We start from the raw sequence: 13,003 nt of genomic DNA on the forward strand, positions 1-13,003 counted from the left end.
TGCCCTTCTGTGTGTTGCTCATGTATTGATCCATGTGCCTATTTATCTTGGTTGCAATGATGCCTGACATGAGCTTCCATGTTGTGGACATGGCCGGTAGTTGGATGGGACTGCACCCCTTGAGGGATCCTTCTGGATAAAGGCCCTTTGAAGTGTCTTGTAATACAATAATCAAAAAATAACTATCTCTCTTGCCTGCAACAACAAATGTGTTGAAGTATATATTTTTTTAGAGTAACTGTTTTCTTTATCCAGGATTCTATGTTGCACTCAAGGTTCTTCAAAAGCAACTCTAAAAGTAGAGATAACGAAATGCAAAAATAAAAGATTTATGTAAAAGTAGATAAAAGTGTCCAATGCCAAAAATTACGAATCCCATGGTACAAGGAGGGATGACCTCTCTGCAGGAAAGCTGTTCTACAAACTCCACCCGGCAGGTTTTATCCACAACAGAGGAGCCCATAATTAGAATAATTAGTTTCATGCTCTTCCATTAGTTATTCTTTGATTATTGTAATACAAGACACTTCAAAGGGCCTTTATCAACCCTTTAGGTGTAATTATTTTTCATCTATTCACGAGAAATGTCTAATTGCTTCTAGTGTTACTTTATGCCAGCATCTTGTTGGATAAATTGGGTACAAAAGGGTAAGAGTCTGGATGGGATGTTCAGCAGGAATTAAAAAAAATAAACAAGATCTTTAATGTTCCCTTATCTACATCCATCTTGTATTATCCCATTAACAATAAAACTCCATATGATGATCTCCCGCCTTTTGCTTAACTTTACAACTACCTCATGCTATTGTATCTGAAATAAGACAGAAATGGAGGACATTTCATTTTATTTAAACTAATATTAACCAAGCTAACACTTCCCTTTTCTTTAAACTCTCTTAATCCTTTTTGATTTGCACAATCAGATCTGCTGCTCTGCAGGCAGCAAGCTTCACCTGCAAACCATATCCAATCCCCTTTACATCACCCGCTTCTAGGCTGGTACTTTTCTGGGTTTTTGTCTTCTATCTGTCACATCTTTTAACTCTAACCTGCAGAGTGGAGCCTCTGTTCATCCTGATGCCATCCTAAACTACCGTTCCCATCTCATAAAATGAATACACAGCACTCATTATTTCAGATGAAACTTTGGGGATGTCTTTTAAGGGTTTGTAAATAAATGTTTAATGTCTCATAAAAAAAAATAAAATAAGAGTTTCTAATTGAAAACTATGTTGAATTGTTGAAGTGCAACTCACTTTAACAAATCTTTCAATGCAAACACAGTATGAAACTCAAAAATGTATTATGGGACATCACTGATTGGATGATGACATTTTCAACCACACGTTGTGGTGATATCTTCTGACAGAACATTTTTCTTTAAGCTTCTGACTACAGGCACTGCAAAAGTTTGGTGATTTCTCAACCAACTCTTTGCCACAATTTGGGTAAGACATCCTTCGTTTTTCCCTCTTCTTCCAAACTCAAACTTCAATCATCGTCCGTCGATTTGTCACCTCCTAAAGTACCTACCTTTTTTCTGGGGTTTTTCCCTGCTAATTACTTTTTTTTCAAAACTTTTTTCCATTTGGTTTCTGATATGTGGCTTTCATTTTTTTAAAATATAATGTTCCTTTTTAATTTTTTTTTGCTTTTTTAATTGTTGTAATGTTTAAAGGGCAACTAAACAGTAAATCACATTTTTTAGCTGTTAACCTAGACAAACGGGGCTTCAAAAGTGCTTACTCTTGGTCCTTGCCACAATTTTGACAATTTAAAATAAACTTATTTAATTCCTGAAATTATAGTCTAAAATAGTCTGGGTGCTGCCCCCCACCAGTTGAAATGATGTAGTTCAATTTAATTTCATGATTGGTCAACTGGTGTATTCCCACATCATTTCAGAAGTTTCACTTCAGCGTGGTCCTCTGGGCTTGGGTGTGGGGGTGCGTGGTGGGGGGGTGGGGTGGTGGTCTGGCTTGGCTTGGGGGGGTGGTCCCTTTGCCTGTGCTGGGGGGGGTTGGCGGGGGGCGCTGCTCGGGGGGGGGGCCAGCGGCGCTGGATGGGCTTCCCGTCTACACCTGGGGCTGGGATCGGCCCTTCCCTGGCTCTGGGGCGGGACGGGACAACCCTCTTGGGGCCCCCGGTCGCTCTGGGTGTCATCCGCTTCGGCTGCGGGGTCTGGGGTGGGGTGGGGTGGGGGTCTTGTCGGCCCTGTCCTGTGGGGGGGCATTCTGGGGGAGGGGGGGGGGCACTATTGGTACGGGGCAGGGGGGGTTGACGGGTCGGGGTCTCCGCTGAGGCCATCGGCGGTTTCCCCGGCCGGTTGGCTGCCTCGGTCCCGTCGAGGCCTGACCAGAGCTCTTCTAGGGCCGGCGTTTGGGGGTGGGGGCCTGGGCTTGCTCCGGGGGGGGCCGGCGCTTTCTGGCTCCCCTCTCTCTGTGTGGGGGTGGTGGTGCTGGGCCTGGGGTGTCTGCGCCTCCGGGGGTGGGGCCCCGGGGCTGGGTGGGCCTGGCCCCCTTGCTGGGGGGGGGGGGGGGGGGGGGGGGGGGGGCGGGGGACGGCTGTTTGACCACCGGGGGACAGTCTATCATCTGTCCCCAACTTACCCCCTTCCTCATATAACCTCATAATAGGGTGAGGGGGTGTGGGGCTTAGCCTGCGATGAGCCTTGGGGGGGGGGGGGGGGTTTACTAGGCAGTGACCCCCCTCCTGTGGTTGCCGTATGGAGTGGGCCCCCCCTCTTTCGGTTTTATTTGCACCTTAGACATGTAGGGCCCTTGGTAGGGGGGGTGCTTGGACATCACTGCCAGCAAGCAGCGGATGTCCTCCTAGCACCCTACCCGCCAATTTTAACCGCACCTCAGACATTTAGGGCCCCTTGGTGGGGAGGGTGAGGGGACGTCACTGTGAGTAATCAGGAGACGTCCCCTTAGTGCCCTACCCGCCAATTTTAACCGCACCCCCCTTAGTACACACACCCCTCCCCCCTCAATATATACATCCCAACATAAACACACACACATGCACACACACACTCTCTCAAACACACATACACGCACACACATTTTGCAAGGAAGGTGGGACCTAGGACCATCTGTCACCTGCCTCTTCCCTGGTGGGGGGGTACGGGCCCCTTTGCAACGGCGGCTGTGTCCCCGGGGTGCCGGCTTCCTGGGCCCGGCGGTGCTCTCTCCGCGCAGTGGGGGGGTTCACATTACATCTGAGCCGGGGGTGTTCGTGTCCCTGGGGGGTGGGTTCTGGTCCTTGCTCCTGAGTGCTGGGCCCCGCCAAATTTCCAACTGTGGCCGAGCCTGGTGGGGCCATATTTACAACACCCCTTGTGGGCCCTCTTTTTTCCCCGGGGTTCCCCCCTTCTGGGCGGGGGCGGCGGGCCCCTGCCTCGCTCCTCCCTGGACCAACCGTGGGCCGGGCGGATGGCTGCCTGGAGTGCGGAGTGGGTCTCCCTTGGGGGGTCCTGGCTCGTACCTGGGGTTGGGGCGGGGGGATGCCCGGAACTCCTGGGTGGTGGTGGGGTGCTCGTCTGGGGCTGTGGGCGTCCTTCTCCGGTGGGGCCCTGCGTTGGGTTCTCCCGGCGCGGCGGGGGGGCTGCTCTCCTGGTTGGGCTGGGGCGGCGCCCTCTTTCCCTCCGTGCCTCCCTGCTCTCTGGCTCTGGGGGCCTTGCGGCGGCCCTGCTGGCCCTGGCCTGGGTGGCGGGCTTGGTCGCCCGGGCGGCGGTTGTTCCCTGCCGGTTCCCGTGTGGCGTTGGGGGGATTCCGGCTGCCGCTGCTGGTGCGGTGGGGGTCTTGGGGTGGGGATGGCTGGGCACTCTCCCTCCTTCTTTTCACGTTCCACCATCCATTTTAGAAGAACATAAACACTCACCTGAGCACAGGTGTTAGCTCAACAGACTGAATGACTGAAATATTTCACACTAGTTGGTTTTAAGGCATAAGTATGCGTGTGAACACTATCTGTTTTGTGTACATGTCGACAGGTGGACATTTTTGCAACTAACAGGTGTGTTTATAACATTTGAGTGTGTGTGTGGACAGGCTCCGCCCTTTTGTTTGTTTTTTTTTACATTTGAACCTTACCATAATGATTAACAACCAGTAAACTTGTTGCTTTATGCTGCTTCATGGTCTTATCCCCCTTCCCCTCCTATTATCACCCCCTACCCCCCCTCTCTCTAACGTCCCTCTCTCTTCTTCCCCTCTTTCCTTTTCCGTCCGGTCCAACACCAAAGATTTTCAGACATGTTTGAAATTAATAAAGTTTGGCCTCAATTACAAAAGGGGTTTATTCAGACATACCTTTGGTTTGTCTGAAGATTAATAACCCCTCTTGTTAAAGTAAAATATGTCCAACCCAAGAGGCCCTCAGCTCTCATCTGTCTGCCTAGCTGTTGGACAGGACAAGTTGAAAAAAAAAAAAAAAGAAGTTTCACTTCATGCTCTGCAGTTCCAGTTTAATAGCCCCGCCCATCTTTGAAGGCTCCAGAGGGCGGCAGAGCTCGCTAAACCGGCTCCTGGGTACCTGGCTCGCCAGTAAACAGAGAACCGCAGCGGGATGGGAAGGCAGCCTGCTCTGGCCTCCTGAACCTTATTATTTTTTTTTTATATTTTGATCGAGACTATAAGCTAAACTCTCAGTTACTGTCAATCATAGAACAAGACCACACCTCCCCCGCTCAGCCCACCTCCCCCGGTCCCACACCCTTTTTTCCCCTCATTTTTCAAATCTGGCCTGAGAGTGGAGTCAGCCACAAACTGTCCTGGTGTGTTATTATATTTTTCCACATTAAATGGTTTGTTGACGCGATTTCCTCTTCAGGGCCACCGTAGAAAATTCTCACAAAACTCTGAAACGATTGTCATGTCTGAATCTCCAGACTTCTAAAATGCTCACACCCAATAATCAAATCTCAAAAAAACAGAAACAAAGGATTATTGCGAATAAATTTCATCAAGAAAAAACGTCTTCATCAAAGCAGCCAATGGTGTGCAACGTCTGCAAGTGTCATCAAACAGCAACGTCTCTTCTCTTTGCAGCTTTGGTTGGCCTCTTACAAAGACTGTGAGTAAAACATGATGAAACGCAGTCAAACTGAAAATGTAACAGCAAATCCTTCATTATCCCTCCACACGATGCATGCAATCTGCTGAAACATAATGCAATCTGCCGAAAATATGTTATTACTGTATATCCACAAGTGATCCTAATCCTTTTAACCAAATTGAAGTCAGATGAGACAAAACAAGCGGATTTGAACCATTTCTTTTTTTTTTCTAAAAACTCTCAAACTAATGGAGGACTGTGTCTGTGTCCTCGCTCTCCAAATTTTAGCTTCAGGTGGAGAAAACTGTTCAAGTCCCAATTAAAGCTGTATCGGCCTTCTGGGTGATACTCAGCTTTGATGTTGGGATAAAGCAGTGAGAGCCCGGTCCTTGTATTTTCCCAGAATCACATCAGCATTCAAACCCCCGGATGGCTTTTCAGGCAGGACTGACAGACATCGGTCATAATTATCCTTCTCGCATAAGCCTCGGATTCAAACAGCTGCACAGAGACGTTTTCTGATCCATCCTAAATTTACGAGATTAAAGTGGAAGTGAGCATACAGAGCAGCAAGTGAACGCCGCGCAGAGCAGACCGACTAAACTCAATGGAACAGGTGAGCTGAATGTTTAATGATAACGTTCCAAATGTTTAGAAGCTCTTTTGTTTGATTTACGATTTATTAATGTTTTATTTATTGATGGGTGGTTTGCAGGATCTCTGCAGCCGTTGATGAAGACATCAGTTTCACTGCAGATGTCCACTCCAATCCTTTCTTCCTCCACCAAAGACCAGGGGCCTCATTTATAAACATTGCGTACGCACAAAAGAAGGTGCACTCCACTCTCTACGCAATAATTGAGATTTATAAAAAGCAAACTTGACGGGAAAATGTGCGGTCCTTCATGCAAGCTCTGACCCAGGCGTACGCACAAAAACGGGTGAAATGAGAAACGGCAACACCGTCGGCAGATGGAAGAAACACGTGAAAGTGAAAATGACAATACCGCCTCTCATAAATAACATGAAGACTTCACAAAGAAAGTCTTACAATTAACAGCTACACGAACACCCGATTGATCGATCAGCAGTGAAACAAACAAAATAAATCAAACGAAAATTACAACAGAAATTCAAATGAACACTTATTTGCAAAAAGAAAAGTGAAATATGTTCTGCAATATTGGCATGTTTTACAATTCATCCTCATAAATAATATAGTTAACAGAACGAAATAATGTACAAAACTGATATTCTCCTCAATGTGTCCGTCTGGGGGAGCAGATAGGTGCAATTAGACAGACAGACAGACAGACAGACAGACAGATAGACGCACAATGGCTGATCTTGCGCTCTTAGAAGATGTGGCAAATGGAAGAATTCGGAGTGAACGCATCTTTAGACAGCAAGAAGACTTGCTGGCAAACGAGGACGAGTGACTTATGAGCCGGTTCCGACTTCCTCGAGCCGTCCTGTTGGACCTCTGCGGGCTTTTGGGCCCGGCGTTACAGAGGAGCACTCCGAGGAACCACGCCGTGTCAGTCCCACTTCAAGTCCTAACAACAATAGGATTCCTGGCGACTGGCACTTTTCAGAGGGAATTGGCTGACAGGTCAGGAATATCTCAGCCGACCCTTAGCCGGGTAATGCCAGACATGTTAAAAGGCATAATAGCTTCGTCCCATGATTCCATAAAGTTTCCATACACGGCGGGTGAACAGGCAAACAAGAAAGCTCAATTTGCCGCTATGTATGGTTTCCCAAATGTCATCAGTGCTATTGTCTGCACTCATGTTGCCATAAGGGCACCGAACGTTAATGAAAATACTTTCATTAATAGAAAGCATTTTCATTCAATCAATGCCCAAATTATTTGTGTTGCAGACATGTTGCTCACTAACGTAGTAGCTCGGTGACCAGTGTCACCCGGTGCATCTGGCGCGTCGGTGTCCCCCTCCACCTCAGTCACCACTCCACTTAATAGGGATTCCCCAATAATTGCCGCCAGTCTCTCATCAAGAGGGGTCAGCTCCGGTGCCCCCCTTTCCCCCACCCGTGGCAGATACACTCTGGCGATGGAGCGCTAGACGTTTTTTCGCCTCGACTTTGATGTCCGACCATTTCTTTTTTATTTCTACAGCATTTACGGCGTCTGCCACCGTTTGCCACTCGAGTGCCTTTTTGGCATTAGTAATGCCCACACTGTGCCCTCCAAACAACATTTTTCTCCTCTTTTCCACCTCGCCAACGATAACTTCTACTTCACATTGAGTGAAGTTACGTTTTTTTGATTTCCTCTTTTGCCATGATTTCCCAATCAATGAATATTAACTTGAGGGCGTTTCACGGACTATTTATGGGCAACTATGGGCGTGTAATGAAGCCGCAAAAGCTGCGCTGCATTTAGAATTGATTGTGCGTACGCACGTCCTATGTTTCATCCGTACGCTACTTCTGACGCAAATCCTACGCAAAGTTTTATAAATGAATCCCCAGATCTCTACGTTTGTGTGATGCTTCCGTCTGAGGAGGAGCACTTACTGGCATTTTCAACATGCTAATGCTAATATTACAGATTATTTTCATACATATTTATTGTTTTATGTTGAAACGGGACGTTTCATCTGCAGGAGGGGCGTATGTAACACTGTTTACTTCCACATTGGTGATCGGATGACAGGTTCATGACGTAATGTGACAGATGAACTTCAGGTTATGTGAATGAAAAGGACAATAAAAGCTGCAGCAATCCTCTACACCCAAACGTGTCTCTGAGCTCCTTATTTTACAGATGAAACTCCACTTTACCGACACTGAACCCCAGAAAGCCAGCTACACTGACAATAATCTGATTTTGAGTCGCCAAAAGGTTCAGAATCTCTTTGTTTTTTTAAACCTATCCGGAAATAAAGCGTCAAAATAAGCTCCACGTATTTCATCTTCTAGCTAGGCTCCAATAAACGGACAACTTTGGTGTTTCTTCCTTGTTAATCTCTGACTTTTTTCTCGGATATATATATATATATATATATATATGAGGGTTTAAGTCCTAAATTTACGAGATAAAAATCGTAAATTTATGAGTTTTTATCTCGTAAAACTACTATTTAAAATCTCGTAATTTAACAGTTATGACTTTCTTTCTTGTAAATTTACGACTTAAAAGGTGTAATTAAAAAAAAACGTTTTTTTTGTAAACTGGCCCAAAAACTCTGTCGTATGCTTCCATTTTTCCTCTGCTCTTTTTAACTTTTTTTAAAAAATTTTATTTGGAATTTTTTAGAAGAAAGACAGAGATTTGAATTGCTCTTAGTCAAACAATGTTTCTCACCATCTCTTCTGTTGAGTTTGGCATAACCTGCTGCATGGCTGCTGGACAACTGGGAGGAGCTTCTGAAGGATGATGGGGGCAGGTTGGACAACAGCGCACTGTCACACCCATCTGCTGAAAAAGTAGGCAGGAAAAAACAGCATTAGCCCCAAATATTCTGTCACAATATAAAGCTCAGTGTTTTATATGGCTCTATAAGGCTCTATCATGATGCTCAAGAATAAAAGATAATGGGGAAAACAGGGATGTCCTTATTTCACCCCTAAGTAAGGTTCAGACACACATTTTTGCAAACTTTATAAAAATCTTTATCTGATAATGAGAAATCAGATTACCACATTTGGATTTCTCTCCGGAAGGTAACTAAGCTCATGTGATGTATTTCATCTGGATGTGTAAACGAAACGCTGAACACTGTGATCACGTTATCGAGATGTGGGATCCATGGTAGCATTACGTTTCCAAGGCAACCACCGTTATCTCACCGCATTTACAGACGACAGCAACTCCTCAGAAAAGTTAGGATAATACCGTCCACCATGTTTTCCACCATGAGAAAGTCTTCTGGATAAGAGGGGAAATGTCTTTAATTAAAAAGCGAAGTTCAGTTGAAGTTTTACAAAACGTTTTCTGCTTATAAAACCATCCTGGTTGGTTGTACGCGTCCTCACAGTTATGTACAGCATCAGATTAATTGACCTATCATATCTTCTCTAGTCTTCTAGAACAGTGTTTTTCAACCTTTTTTGAGCCACGGCACACTTTAACCTTGCCAAAAATCCCGCGGCACACCAGCATCCAAAGAAGAAAAAAAAAAGCAGAAATTCATGGTCTTCATTAATCACTTGTTCCACGGTCTGACACCAGACTCTGTGGAAAGCTACACCGCTAAAGACGAGCTTTAGCTGGTATTTTTGTTAGAACTGAGAGACTTATGAGCTAAATTGGAACAAGGAAGTGAAGACTTTAACCACTTCTGATTGGTCAGACTGATGACATGTGATTAAGCCTTCAAGAATGATTGGCAGAGACAGTTAAAGGGGCGGGACTTTTCCGCAAACACTTATAGCTGCAGGTAAATCGCAGTAACGTCATTCTTATCAAAATGTATTTACTAGAATTAAATAAACACAAAGACAATTTAATTTTATGATCTTTTATATTCCTAACTACTCAGTGTTTTATCAGGGCCTGTTTGGATGAACAAAGAGCTGATTTCCCGGAGATGGGAAATGTTTTTAGATCAGTGAATGAGGGCAATTTCCCACAGCACACTTGACCATCTCTCACGGCACACTAGTGTGCCGCGGCACACTGGTTGAAAAACACTGTTCTAGAACATCCATCCATTTTCAGAACCTGCTGAATCCCTTTTCGGGCCACAGGGCGTCAAGAACCAACCCAGCTACAGTTGGGCCAAGGCAGAGTACACCCTGAACTGTTCGCTGCAAGGCCACACAATCACACATTCACACCTGAGGGCAATTTAGAGTTTTCAACAAACCGATGAAGCATGTTTTTGGACTGTGGGAGGAAACCGAGGAGCCCTGAGAAAATTGACCCATGCATGGGGAGAACATGCCAACTCCAAACAATAAAGGTCCCAGCTGAAATTCAAACCACCACCACCAACATCCAACATTCTTAGCAGACTTCTCCTTCTGGAACGCTGCTACCCTCCTCTTCTTTCCATCCACACCATGATAAAACAGCTGGAACTTGTTCTTGGTAGAAGCCGTCTGCTCTTTTTCTGTCTGCTGTCTTGAACACACAGAAGATCCACCTTCTTTCCATCATGTTGACCACCTCAAGTGACCAAAACTAGTTTTGCCCATCCATGTCTCTGCATTTAACGTTCCTACTCTAATTCCTACACTTTCAGTTTCTCTCTCCATCCACAAACATCCCCTTCATTCCCTCCATCCAACAACAGTTGTCCAGTGTCCACTGTAGGTCAGCAGCATTAGTGGTGGTTATTGTTAATCTGGTCCACAAGCAATCCAGCATAAGATTCTGTTTATGATTCACATAACTAAAATACAAAAATACCGTATTGTCCCCCGTTGTGGTTGCATTAAACTGCTCAAATGTTAATGGTTTGAGATTATATTAAAGCTGTTTAAATCTTTGTTGTTTTGCAAACTGCTATAAATATATGCTGTACATAGTATATGAGTGAAAACTTTTAATTACCTTTATCGTCAAGAAATCAAACGGCACGGCTAAATTCCTTTTTTTTCTGTGTATCAACAAGATAAGGCAGATTTTAGCCACCTCAGGTCAAACTAGGCAGAGTTTGAGCAGATTATGAAAATGAGCATCAAGTCTTTTCTACTTGAAAATGATTGTTAGTGCTGAGAAGCTAAAAAAAAAGCAGGCATTTCTGGAGCTTCATTATGCTGCTTCTTCTACGTGATGTGAGTGGACAAACAGGCTGACTCGAGTTCATATAGAACAACACTGAACTCTGGGTTTGCAGGGATAATAGGGCTCTGAAGTGAAGGACCTACTGTTCACAGCTGGTTGATGGATGTAGCTCATCAGTATTCAGGAGTTTCCACTCTGTTTTCCAGTCATTTTGTTATTGGCTGTAAAAGTGGGAAAAGCCTGTGAATTAGACACGGTCTTCCTCTCTGTATGTGCTGACAGCCTGCTGCTTTTTGGAGCGAGCAAATGTGTTGGGCTTTCAGTTTACAAAAGCTATTTTTAAAATTCATCCAGTACTTTAACACAATCCCACTATTCACAGCTCATTTTGACAGGTGAGTAATGAAGGTGAAGATATTTCCAACTAAAACAGCATTTCAAAACAATTTCAATGCAGTGTAACAATTTTTATCTTTGCAAATCCTGACAATAATTCACGTATTTTGATTTGTATTTAAATAATTACAATATTTCTGTACCAAAGATCAGAAACGATCAAAAATATTGTGCAGTTAAATACCATATAGGTGATGTAAACATATGCACTGGTTATCCAACATGTTATACACTTTCAAAATCTCCCTCTCCAATCAGAATGTACGCGGCAAGCTCAAGGGTTTAAAGAGTCCAGGATTTACGCAACAGAAAAAGATGTCAGAAGGAGACAAAGCACTTCCTTCAGCAAAAAGTAATGTCCAACCCTTACAGTTGTAGCTGTGTATAGCCAACTAAGTCAGCCAATCATTCATTGGCTTTGATAGCTTTTGTAGTTAAGGTTGCAGACTTGCAATGGTGTTGGGGGACTGGTCCCGGATTGATTACACTGCTCTTTAAAATTGACAATGCCAGAACTGGACTGAGTGACTCCTCCTCCCTGACATTCCATACAGGAAGTACCTGCTGGCTCGAAGAAGCCAAAATCCCAAAGACTTCTATAGAGAAATAAACAGCTATTTCTCAGTCATTTGATTGGTCAGAATTCTTGCTCTCATACCTTAACCTGTTCTTGATTGTCCTAATTTCTTTATATTTTTCCCTAGTGGAAGTTTTTCAAGTTCTAAACTGACCAATCAGATGCCTCAATGAAAACGCCTGGTGTCCGCTGGTCCCCATGTCTAACGTTGCGCAGATGTTTCTGGACTGATATCAGTGGAAAACTGCTTTCAAGTGGTAGGGGCATGGGCTTCCAACAAGCTCATTCCAGATTGGTGAGAGTGGTTGCCATAGAAAAGCTGACCAATCAATTTCTAGCTCCAACATGACAATGTTCATACCGTGAAAAATTGTCAACTCAATGTTCTTCATTTGGATGGAGCCAGAAGTTAAGCACTTTTTAGGAAGTCCCTCACTTGCTCCAGTTCTCTTATACAGTCAAATGTCCAAAGAGCCTCATACCTAAACATGCTCAGACAGAAATTAATCTACATTCTTCCTCAATGAATGTCAGAATTGCTTTTTTATGCATTCATAGGTCAAACACATTCCGTAAATTTCTGCCTTACTTTGCAATTTCACTTTTTTGGCACTAAAAATGTAAATGGAAAAATTGTTTAAGACTCAAGCAATAAGTCACACAATGTTTAACACTTTTCTACAGTGGCCTTGAAGAACAAGTGACATCAACAGATCCCTCGACGCAAAAACATTTCAAAGATCACAACAGCAATTTAGAAAACAGAACAAAATTTCAGAAACAAAAACGTAAAAAAAACAAAAATGAAAAAGCCTTTTGGAAAACAAAAGTAATTTCCGGAAAACAAAATGAAATGTACTATGGAACATCGCTGATTGAATAATTCTGTTTGTCCATCATTTCAACTGAACGTTCCTTGAAATGAAGCGATGCTGGACATCATTGGTCAGTCAGTGATGTTCCATAGTACCTAACTTTTCTGGTTTTTCATTGTGTTTCGTTTTCTAATGTTTCCTTTTGCTTTCTGGAAATTCCTTTTGTTTTCCAAAAAGTATTTTTCTTTTACGTTTTGGTTTCTGGAATTTAAAATGTAATGATTTTTATAACTGTTGCTGTGATCTTTAAAATGTTTTTACGTTGAGTGATTTGTTAATGTGATGTGCATTTCAGGGACATCACACTTTTATACTCAGTAAGACAAGTCCTCCAATCAAATAAAGAAATTTCATAGAGTTTAGAGTTTCATAAAGAACTCTCTAATAAACAAACAA

At 43.9% G+C, this 13,003-nt stretch overlaps 1 protein-coding gene across 2 annotated transcripts in view; it reads right to left on the reverse strand.

The window, feature by feature from the left end:
• Positions 1–13,003, reverse strand: part of LOC101156435 (contactin-associated protein-like 4) — a 199,148-nt gene that overhangs the window by 131,587 nt on the left and 54,558 nt on the right. Inside the window, exon 2 of one of the 2 annotated variants that reach the window (XM_023965220.1) lies at positions 8,393–8,503. In XM_023965220.1, the coding sequence (XP_023820988.1) occupies positions 8,393–8,503 (111 nt within the window). Of the gene's footprint in view, positions 1–8,392; positions 8,507–13,003 lie in introns of both variants that reach the window. The other variant, XM_023965219.1, reaches the window with a different exon arrangement.

The sequence above is a fragment of the Oryzias latipes genome, chromosome 17, assembly GCF_002234675.1.
Source record: "Oryzias latipes chromosome 17, ASM223467v1".
NCBI lineage: Eukaryota > Metazoa > Chordata > Actinopteri > Beloniformes > Adrianichthyidae > Oryzias > Oryzias latipes.